At 35.6% G+C, this 12331-nt stretch overlaps 1 protein-coding gene across 6 annotated transcripts in view; it reads right to left on the reverse strand.

The window, feature by feature from the left end:
* Positions 1-1927: 1927 nt before the first annotated feature.
* LOC111403361 (40S ribosomal protein SA-like) overlaps positions 1928-12331 on the reverse strand; it is a 19229-nt gene continuing 8825 nt past the window's right edge. For 3 of the 6 annotated variants that reach the window (XM_023031842.1, XM_023031841.1, XM_023031840.1), the window contains 3 exons: positions 3547-3606; positions 2881-3062; positions 1928-2293 (listed from right to left, as the gene is read on the reverse strand). In XM_023031842.1, the coding sequence (XP_022887610.1) occupies positions 2253-2293; positions 2881-3062; positions 3547-3606 (283 nt within the window). In that variant the 3' untranslated portion in view covers positions 1928-2252. Of the gene's footprint in view, positions 2294-2880; positions 3063-3546; positions 4341-7170; positions 7232-12331 lie in introns of those variants that run through there. The other 3 variants (XM_023031845.1, XM_023031839.1, XM_023031843.1) reach the window with 3 other exon arrangements.

Raw genomic sequence — 12331 nt, forward strand, 5'->3', positions numbered from 1 at the left:
GAGAACATTTGAAGGAGGTTATTGGCATATGCTATTAGCTTAACATTAGGGTATGGCTGCAGTTCATCAGTAAACTTCAGTCTCAAAATGTCGGTTGAAATCTAAATCTCGATCACCAGAAAAAGGGAGGCGATATGAATGAGACACAAGCCAAAGCTGGTATACTAACCATTACTGTAAAAGTGACGATATTTGGCTTCAGATTAGGGGCTTCAAAATGAATAAATGCACCCTTATTTTCCATCTGCACCAAGTAAAGACCAATACCACTGCTAGAGAGAAAACTACTCGTCGCCACCGCCGGATAGAGAGAGGAGAACGACTGTGACTATAAATCCAAACCATATATTCGAGTCGCTGTTAGCAGCTCTCATGGCGCAGTGTCGTGTCTTCAAGAGGATTCACCGTCAACTACTCTCACGACTCCATCGTGGTGAAAGTATTTGTCGTCAAATGTATTCGCTGGACAAAGAGAGAGAGAGAGAGAGAAATTAGGTGTGGAGTGTGGGAGTTAGGGTTGGGTAGGTTGAATTAGTATGAATTAATTTATTAATATAATATTAATTTCTAATTACCACCTGAATTATGAAATTAAACTTAATCCCCCCTTTTTTTTTATGAAAATTGATTTTTAAACCTAGGTTTCTAGGTAATTTTCCTTTTTTTTTTTTTTTTATTATAATCATCCAATCACGACCATCGTCGCATGCAGCACATCACCAACCAAACCCACCACCGCAACCTACATCGCACCACCACAACCACCACCGACAATAACCAACAACCAGCACCACCACGACCTTAGATGCATCATCACCGCCACCGCCTGCAAGGTAACACCTATACCATAACCACCACCTGCAGTCCTCCACCGACCACCATCATCACCACTACCTATAAATCAATCTACAGCCATTGAAAAACCCACATCACCAGCACACAGAGGCAAAAAAAATGTATGAAGAAAGAAATAAAAAACCAGATCTGAAAATGCATCACGAGAACATTTGAAGGAGGTTATTGGCATATGCCATTAGCTTGACATTAGGGTGTGGCTGCAGTTCATTAGTAAACTTCAGTCTCAATATGTCAATTGAAATCTAAATCTCGACCACTAGAAAAGGGAGGCGATATGAAGGAGACACAAGCCAAAGCTGGTACACTAACCACTGCTGTAAAAGTGACGATATTTGGCTTCAGACCAGGGGCTTCAAAATGAATAAATGCACCCTATTTCCCATCTGCACCAAGTAAAGACCAATACCACTTCTGAAGAGAAAACTACTCGTCGCCACTCCGGACAGAGAGAGAGAGGGGAACGACTGTGACTATAAATCCAAAACATATCTTCGAGTCGCCGTCAGCAGCTCTTACGGTGTGGTGTCATGTCTTCAAGAGGATTTGCCGTCAGCTACTCTCGCGGCACCATCGCGATGAAAGTATTAGCCAGCAAATATATTCGCTGGACAGAGAGAGAGAGTGGTGAACGAGAGAGAGAGAAAAATTGGGTGTGGAGTGTGGGAGTTAGGGTTGGGTAGGTTTAATTAGTATGAATTAATTTATTAATATAATATTAATTTATTAATTTCTAATTACCACCTGAATTATGAAATTAAACTTAATCCCCCTTATTCATGAAAATTGATTTTTAAACCTAGGTTTCTAGGTAATTTTCCCTTTTTTTTATTATAATCATCCAATCTAGGCTAGAATTGGACCATATGCTGTTCAATTGACCAGTTTTGGGATTTTAAAGACATTATGTTTGAAGCATAAAATCTTGTATTGTATTTATAATTTTATATCTGCAATACATCATATCAGATCCTTGAATTAATTTACAAAGACATGGAAGATTTGAGAGTTGATTTCATTTTCTATTAATTACATGAACCCTTGGATTTCGAAAAGCAATAACACGTACAAAGCCAAATAATAGTGCACAAGTCAATGCTTCATTATGCTAGAATGAGTTATACAAGTTCACAGGAATTAGATAAGTTGTAAATTATTTGGGGACATGGGCAAAACTCGGCAGCCCTGTGAACCATTACACGCACATTCTTGGATTTTAACAAAATCGTTTATAACAGAAAAGTCTAACAAACGTCCAAGCTCATTAAAAAAGGAAGAAGAACATAAAATGGAAATAGTACAGGGAACAAGTTCTTGAACAAAATCTTTTTTCATTTATTCCCAACCAGTTAGAGCAGCAGGAGCAGGAGGAATTTGGTCAACTCCAGTAGCCGGCATCAGGGGGCAGCAGCAGAGTCCCATCCATCAGTAGCTACCCCTGCAATTGAATGGATGCACATGACTTCAAACTAAGAGGAGGAGTTCCATACAACAGAAGTAACTTTGTTGCCAAAAAGAGAAACACTAAAATGTTTGGTTAAGCTTAAAGCGAGATAATATAGTTCTTCACTAAAAATATGATTCAAAATGTCTATATGACCAGGAAGGATTGCATTGGTACAAGGTGTCTTTAGAGAGTGGTCAACAATTTACTTTTCACCTTATGAACCTCAAAGCCCTTGTTTGAGCCCCATTTTTTGGGAGAAAATAAATTTTTGAATAGTATATTGATGGGAAATGTATGGTCAAAAAATAAGTAAAAATTTTGAATTTGAATGAAATATTATTTTATTGAAGAATGTGCGGTTGAAATGATATCAAAACACTGTTTAAGAATGTATTTTTTTGAAAAAAAAAATAGGGCTCAAACAAGGGCAAAATAAGCTCTCTCACCAAAAGAATGTAAGAATTCATTATGACAAGGGATGGAAAATACCAAAATAAAGTCGAGAAGCACTAACAAGGCATGAAACAAACAAGCTATTTTAAAAGGTCATTTTCACAAGTACAGGAGAGGATACTAACCGGCTTCTCCAGTCCAGCCACTAGCAACGGGTGGCAAAGTACTAGCCATCTCGGGAGCCCATTGAGCATCAAGTATCTGGTTGCTAGACCAATCACCACCAACTGGAGCAGTAAAATAGTCAACATAATCTGGCAGAGCAGGTGTTTCCTCTTCTTCTTGTTCCTTAGCCTCCTGAGGCTCCCTGTAAAAGAACAGATTGACCAGCCAAAAAGTTGAAAAAATTAATACATCATAAAAATAAGAAGTTATCCCTTTGCTCTACTTTTTAATGTAAAGTTCTAAGCAGTTGCAACCAGTCAATACAAAACGAGTAAAGCAAAATCATAATTACTCAACCTAGAGCATATTGTAATACCCCGAACTCTTTTTCATTATTTAAATAGAAATGAGCTCGAGATGCTACCAAATCTCTTTTTTTTAATCTAATTTAAGCGGAAATGTAAATTTTTGTTTTAATGATCAAAATGTGGTTGACGATTCAATAACGACAAAATAATGATTTAAAATAAAATCTTGGAATATCATGTCTCAAACTGTAAATTAAAATTCAACATAAAGTGTCGAATGCTTGTACTCTAAGAAAAATATTAAATACCATGCATAAAAATTAAAATAATGATATTCTTTTAAATAGAATTTGACGATTATTTTTCTAGAAACTTTACTTGATGACCCCATAAGTATCGTCAGTCAATCTTTCACTCATCCACACGATCCGTTCTAATCTGAAAAGTATTGTAAGAGTGAGTATTTTGAAAATATTCAGTAAAAATAAGTGCATATTCTTATAACATGATATAAACATAATATGACATAACATACCGACATGTCTTAAATTTAAAGCAAACTGATCGCGATTTTAACAACTCAAGAAATTTCTTAAGAATCCCCATATCCCGTAGGATTTAATTAAATTGACCCAAAGGTCCATCCCCTAGGATTTAACTTCTTTTTTTTGACCTGATGGTCCATCCCGAAAGATTTAACATAAAATTCAACCCGAATGCCTGATAGTATTTCACGCCAAATTTACATAAATATCAAGACTAAGATTTTACCACTTGCACCATGTATTCTTACCTCTAAAGAAATTTCTGAAATATGGCTTTGCAAAATAAAACGATACTCCTTTTCCAAAATACGTGTGTCAATGTGTGTAAATGTGAGAGTGATAGTATTTGTGCAGTAAACGAGAATTTTTTTCTTTCATATGATATATAAAGGTAACCACTTGTATTCTTATCTATCACTCAAAACGACAAAACGAATATCAAAACGTACAAATTTTCAGTTGAATATTCAATAGATGATTAATATATTATTTATTTCCATTGGTCACGTCTTATCATGTCTGAATTCTGACAATTGATTGCCAATTATTAATGGAGTGAGCTTAATGAATGGATAACATATAATAAATTACAATTCATTTCAAATTCCTAGAAAACACGTACTAGGTCTTCTATCATGATTATATATATATATATATATATATATATATATATATATATATGCTTATGCCATTTTTTTAATAATAAAAATAAATTTAGTATAGTTTTCTTTCTATCAAAATAATTCAGATGTAACGAGTCGAAAAATTATTTCTTTTTAGCCCATTTTATATCATTTAGTACGAGCTACATAACGAGTATAATATTGATATATTTTATAAATTTTCTATAATATTTAAATACTCGACCCTAGATAAAAGTTACTATAAATTTATATACCTAAGACAATAAATCGTTTTTGAACTAGGTGGGCTAAACTTATCATATTAACATTTAGATCTTAATGTGACAACAATGTTAGACATGGGTTATCTCATTCGTAAAATGATCAATATTAATTTTTTTGTCCATATGAAAATATAATTGAAAGTCGAGGCGTCACATCCTTTCCCCCTAAAAATAACTTCATCCTCGAAATTACCTTATTTAGCTGAAAAGCTTGGGATACTTGGCTTTTATTTCTTCTTCTTTCTCCCAAGTGGACTCATCGACTCCATGATTTTTCCATCGAACTTTAACCAATGCGACTTCTTTATTTCTTAATGCATGTACTTTCCTTTCGATAATATCCAAAGGAGTCTCTTCATATGTTAGATCTTTTTGTACCTCCAATGAATCATAACTTATCACATGTTCGGGATCATGCACATTCTTTCTAAGCATCAACACGTGGAATACATTATGTACTGCTGATATTCTAGGTGGCAATGCTAGATGGTACGCTACATTCCCAATTCTATCTAGAATTTCAAAAGGACCTATGAATCGTGGTCTCAACTTTCCCTTCTTGCCAAATCTAAGAACTCCTTTTATGGGTGCCACTTTCAGAAACTTTCAAACTGACTTCAAATTCTATCGATTTTCTCCGTTGAACTGCATAGCTCTTTTGTCTATCTTAAGCAGACTTTATTCTGTCCCTAATTTTATCAATTGCTTACACTGTCCTTGCAATAATCTCTGGACCCAAAATTCATTTTTCTCCGACTTCATCCCAATGAATTGGGGATCTACATCTTTTACCATAGAGAGCTTTATAAAGAGTCATGCCAATAGTAGTCTGAAAGCTATTATTGTATGGAAACTCCACTAATGATAGATGTGACTCCCAACTACCTCCCAAATCCAATACACATGCTCGGAGCATGTCTTCTAAGATTCGAATAATTCTTTCAGACTGTCCATTAGATTGAGGATGGTAGGTAGTGCTGAAATTTAATTTTGTCCTCATAGCTCCTTGTATGCTCTTCCAAAATTTAGAAGTAAATCTTGGGTCTCGATCTGAGACGATGGATGTTGGAATTCCATGTAGCCTGACAATTTCCTTAACATACAATTGAGCAAATTGATCCACACTATAGTTCATTCTTATTGGAAGGAAATGAGCGGACTTTGTCAACCTGTCTACAATCACCCAGATGGCATCGTGTCCTTTCATTGACTTCGAAAAACCTACAACAAAATCCATGGCTATTTGCTCCCATTTCCACTCTGAAATTTCCAATGGATTTAATGGTCCTGATGGCCTTTGACGTTCTGTTTTAACTTGCTGACATACCATACCATACACTTCTCAACAAAGAGACCAATCCCCCTTTTCATATTTCGCCACCAAAAGGTATCGCGGAGGTCTCGATACATTTTAGTACCACCGGGATGTGCAGCGTACGAGGCATAGTGAGCTTCCTCTAATATTTCTTTTCTTATCCCTTCATCCTTTGGTACACATAATCTTCCCACGACCATTAAAGTATTGTCCTCCGCTATTGCAAAACCTTTTCTTTTAGAGGTACCAACTTCCGCCTTGATTTTTCTCAAGAATGGATCATTGTCTTGAGCATCCTTAATTCGTTCCCTAAGGGTAGGTTGTATCTTTAATGCTGAAATTTTTGCAGTAACTTGAGTTGGTGGAATGACAACTTCCAATTTCAATTTATCAAACTCCTTTATCAACTGCACTTGAGCTGTGGGTAAGGCAGCTAGTTGTCCTACTGTCTTCCTACTAAAAGTATCTGCGACTGCATTAGCTTTACCCGAATAGTAATAGATAGTGCAATCATAATCCTTAACTAACTCTAGCCACATTCTTTGACTCATATTCAGATCCTTTTGAGTGAAGAAGTATTTTAAACTCTTATGATCTATATAAATTTTGTACTTTCCCCCGTAAAGGTAGCGACACTATATCTTTAGAGCGTGTACTATCGCTGCCAACTCTAGATCATGCGTAGGGTAGTTTTGCTCATGTTGTTTTAATTGTTTAGAGGCATATGCGATCACCTTCCCAAACTGCATCAGTACACATCCCAAACCTTGTTTGGGTACATCGTTGCATATAACGAATCCATCTAAACCCTCTGGTATAGCTAAAACTGGAGCTGTAACCAGTTTCTGTTTCAGTTCTTGGAAGCTCTCCTCACATTTCTCAGTCCACTGAAATTTTACACCATTTCTGATTAATTGGATCATTGGCTCAGCTATTTTGGAGAATCCCTCAATGAATCTCCGATAATAACCGGCTAGTCCCAAGAAACTACGAACTTCACCTACATTTGTTGGTCAGAACCAGTCATTATTATTATTATTATTATTATTATTATTATTTGAATAAAAACAGTTCAACGTGTTACCAATATCTTGTTTGTCTAATTTAAGCGAAAATATTACTTTCATTAAATGTTGAAAATGCATAAAAATAGTTATTAAACAATGTGAACAAAATTCAATATGAAGATATTTTTCAAATAAAAGTTTAACAACTATAATTTTTAGAAAATTTACTTGGTGACCCCATAAGCATCACTCGGTCAATCTCCCACACATCCACACGACTCGTTCCAATCTGAAATTTTAGTAAGAGTAAGTATTTTGAAAACATTCAGTAAGAATACGTGCACATTCTTATTCACATGATATAAATATAAAACTAACATAACATATCGTCACTTCTTAAACTTAGAGCTCAAGGAATTTCTTAAGAATCCCCTTATCCCGTAGGATTTAGCATACTTGACCAAATAGTCAATCCCGTAGGATTTAACATCTTTGACCTAACGGTCCATCCCGAAGAATTTAATATAGAGTTCGACCCAAAGGCCTCATAGCATTTTATGCCAAAATTATACAAACGTTAAGAAATAAGAATTTACCACTTTGCACGATGTATTCTTACCTCAGTTAACACCCAATATTGTGAAGGAAAAGTGATTTGAAATGATAATGTGGAACTGAATAAAGTGTTTGTGTGTTAAAATAAAAATGGACTTATGAAATTTTCTAACAAAATATTCTCTTACCTCACACTTTAAATAAGTCACTCACTCGTAACCTTTGAGGACTTCAAACGTTGGAGACATAATTCAACCACTGCATTTCACGTTAATTAAGAATTAATTATGTTAATTATTATTATCAAAAGTTAATGATAATTATTGTTAAAATCTTCTTAAATTCTTACCTGAAAGTTACGCCCTTTTTATTTTATTTTACTATATATATATTAATAAAATATTAAAAGTTAACACTTTTCTTTTTATTAGAATAACTCGGATGACTAACTCGAAATTATTTTTTCTTCATCCGGTAGAATTTTGAATACCAATCAGATCGCTAGGGCAGTAAAATTAGTAATGGAAGGAAAAGAATTTGTAGTTGATCTACACCTCCTAGACATGAAAGACTTTGACATTATTCTATGAATGGACTTGTTGGAAAGCAATCACGCAACCATTCGATGTTTCGAAAAGGAAATAGTTTTTCAGAGGCCTGGGGAGGATGAGTTTCAATTTTTCGCTGTACGAGTTAAGTCTTTACCTCGACTCGTGTCGGCCATGAAAGCAGAAAAGATGTTAAAGAAAAGATCTTGTCAAGGATTTCTAGTGAGTATACATGGAACTCAACAGTCGGAGCTTACGATTGATAATGTGCCGATAATACGATATTTCATTGATATATTTCCTAAAGATTTACCTGGCGCGCCACCAGATAGGCAATTGGAGTTTACAATTGATCTCATACCTGTGCAACTCCATTGTCAAGAGCTCCATACAAGATGGTGCCAAATGAACTACAAGAATTAAAGATACGTTGCAGGAGTTGTTGGATAAAGGTTTCATCCAATCAAATACATCTCCTCGGGGCACACCGATTTTGTTTGTGAAAAAGGAGGATGGATCAATGAGATTATGTATTGATTATAGGGAACTGAACCGATTGACAATCAAGAACAAATATCCTCTTCCGCGGATTGAAGATCTCTTTAATCAGTTGGAGGGTGCAACAGTATTTTCCAAAATTGATTTGAGGTCGGGCTATCATCAGTTGAAGGTGAAGGCAAATGACATTCCAAAGACAGCATTTAGAACTCGCTATGGTCATTATGAGTTCACAGTAATGCCCTTTGGATTAACAAATGCCCTTGCAGTATTTATGGATTTAATTAATAGAGTATTCCACCAGTATTTAGATTAATTTGTCACTGTCTTCATTGGTGACATTTTGGTGTATTCAAGGAATAAGGATCAACATGAAGAATAACTCAAAATAGCGTTGGAGACACTACGAAGGGAGAAGTTGTATGCTAAATTCAAGAAATGTGAATTTTAGCTTGATCGTATAGTTTTTCTTGGTCATGTGGTTACGGTACAAGGAATTGAAGCGGACCCTAGTAAAGTTGAAGCGGTAACAAACTGGTACCGACCAACAAATGTAGGCGAAGTTGTAGTTTCTTGGGACTAGCCGGTTATTATCGGAGATTCGTTGAGGGATTCTCCAAAATAGCCGGGCCAATGACCCAATTAACCATAAAGGGTGTAAAATTTCAGTGGACTGAGAAATGTGAGGAGAGCTTCCAAGAATTGAAACAGAAACTGGTTACAGCTCTAGTTTTAGCTATACTAGAGGGTTCAGATGGAATTGTTATATACAGTGATGCATCCAAACAAGGTTTGGGATGTGTACTGATGCAATTTGGGAAGGTGATCGCATATGCCTCTAGACAATTAAAATAATATGAGCAAAACTACCCTACGCATGATCTAGAGATGGCAGCGGTAGTACACGCTCTAAAGATATGGCGTCACTACCTTTACGGGGAAAGTGCGAAATCTATACAGATCATAAGAGTTTGAAATACTTCTTCACTCAAAAGTATCTAAATATGAGACAAAGAAGGTGGCTCGAGTTAGTTAAGGATTATGATTGCACTATCTATTACCATCCGGTTAAAGCTAATGTAGTCGCAAATACTCTTAGTAGGAAGACAGTAGGACAACTAGCTGCCTTATCCATAACTCAAGTGCAGTTGATAAAGGAGTTTGATAAATTGAAATTGGAAGTTGTCATTCCACCAACTCAAGTTACTGCAAAAATTTCAGCATTAAAGATACAACCTACCCTTAGGGAACGAATCAAGGATGCTCAAGACAATGATCCATTCTTGAGAAAAATCAAGGCGGAAGTTGATACGACTAAAAGAAAAGGTTTTGCAATAGCGGAGGACAATACTTTGATGTTCGAGGGAAGATTATGTGTACCAAAGGATGAAGGGATAAGAAAAGAAATATTAGAGGAAGCTCACCATGCCCCATACGCTATACATCTCGGTGGTACTAAAATATATCGAGACCTCTACGATACCTTTTGGTGGCGGAATATGAAAAGGGGGATTGGTCTCTTTGTTGAGAAGTGTATGGTATGTCAGCAAGTTAAAGCAGAATATCAAAGGCCATCAGGATCATTAAATCCATTGGAAATTCCAGAGTGGAAATGGGAGCAAATAGCCATGGATTTTGTAGTAGGTTTCCCTAAGTCAATGAAAGGACACGATGCCATCTGGGTAATTGTAGACAGGTTGACAAAGTCCGCTCATTTCCTTCCAATAAGAATGAACTATAGTATGGATCAATTTGCTCAATTATATGTTAAGAAAATTGTCAGGCTGCATGGAATTCCAACATCCATCGTCTCAGATCGAGACCCAAGATTTACTTCTAAATTTTGGAAGAGCATGTAGGGAGCTATGGGGATAAAATTAAATTTCAGCACTGCCTACCATCCTCAATCTGATGGACAGTCTGAAAGGACTATTCGAATCTTAGAAGACATGCTCCGAGCATGTGTCTTAGATTTGGGAGGTAGTTGGGAGTCACATCTATCATTAGTGGAGTTTACATACAATAATAGCCATAGATTTTGTAGTAGGTTTTCCTAAGTCAATGAAAGGACACGATGCCATCTAGGTAATTGTAGACAGGTTGACAAAGTCCGCTCATTTCCTTCCAATAAGAATGAACTATAGTATGGATCAATTTGCTCAATTATATGTTAAGAAAATTGTCAGGCTGCATGGAATTCCAACATCCATCGTCTCAGATCGAGACCCAAGATTTACTTCTAAATTTTGGAAGAGCATGTAGGGAGCTATGAGGACAAAATTAAATTTCAGCACTGCCTACCATCCTCAATCTGATGGACAGTCTGAAAGGACTATTCGAATCTTAGAAGACATGCTCCGAGCATGTGTCTTGGATTTGGGAGGTAGTTAGGAGTCACATCTATCATTAGTGGAGTTTACATACAATAATAGCTTTCAGACTACTATTGGCATGACTCCTTATGAAGCTCTCTATGGTAGAAAATGTAGATCCCTAGTTCATTGGGATGAAGTCGTAGAAAAACGAATTTTGGGTCCAGAGATTATTGCAAGGACAGTGCAAGCAATTGATAAAATTAGGGACAAAATAAAGTATGCTCAAGATAGACAAAAGAGCTATGCAGATTTACGGAGAAAATCGATAGAATTTGAAGTCGGTGAGAGAGTGTTTCTAAAAGTGGCACCCATAAAGGAATTCTTAGATTTGGCAAGAAGGGAAAGTTGAGACCACGATATATAGGTCCTTTCGAAATTCTAGATAGAATTGGGAATATAGTGTACCGTCTAGCATTGCCACTTAGACTATCAGTAGTACATAATGTATTCCACGTGTCGATGCTTAGAAAGTATGTACATGATCCCGAACATGTGATAAGCTATGATTCATTGGAGGTACAGAAAGATCTAACATATGAAGAAGACTCCTTTGGAGATTATCGAAAGGAAAGTACATGCATTAAGAAATAAAGAAGTCGCATTGGTTAAAGTTCAATGGAAAAATCATGGAATCAATGAGTCCACTTGGGAGAAAGAAGAAGAAATAAAAGCCAAGTATCCCGAGCTTTTCGGCTAAATAAGGTAATTTCGAAGACAAAATTATTTTTAGGGGGAAAGGATGTGACGCCCCGACTTTTAATTATATTTTCATATGGACAAAAAAATTAATATTGATCATTTTACGAATGAGATAGCCCATGTCTAACATTGTTGTTACATTAAGGTCTAAATGTTAATATGATAAGTTTAGCCCACCTAGTTGAAAAACGATTTATTGTGTTAGGTATATAAATTTATAGTAACTTTTATCTAGGGTTGAGTATTTAAATATTATAGAAAATTTATAAAATATATCAATATTATACTCGTTATGTAGCTCGTACTAAATGATATAAAATGGACTAAAAAGAAATAATTTTTCGACTCGTTACATCTGAATTATTTTGATAGAAAGAAAACTATACTAAATTTATTTTTATTATTAAAAAAATGGCATAAGCATATAGAGTTTGCAAGTATAATTTATGCTGCTTGCATAGTGACCTTCTGCTTTGTCCTTATAATGTTTGCCAAGTTTAATGAGTCCACGTCCAACTCTAATGTTATTAGTTGCTTTTCTTACGTATATGGAGGCCTTTTTGTAGAGCCTTTACCTCAGCAGAATCTCAAATGTTTTTTTTCTCTTTTTCCTTAAATTTTTTGGGCCCAATTGCTTCTTGTATTTTATATATACTTCAAGTTTTCCCGTTGTCCCCTTTCATTTTTAATCCTTCCTTTGCCCAAAAACAGCCC

Source organism: Olea europaea, chromosome 11 (genome assembly GCF_002742605.1).
Source record: "Olea europaea var. sylvestris chromosome 11, O_europaea_v1, whole genome shotgun sequence".
Lineage (NCBI taxonomy): Eukaryota > Viridiplantae > Streptophyta > Magnoliopsida > Lamiales > Oleaceae > Olea > Olea europaea.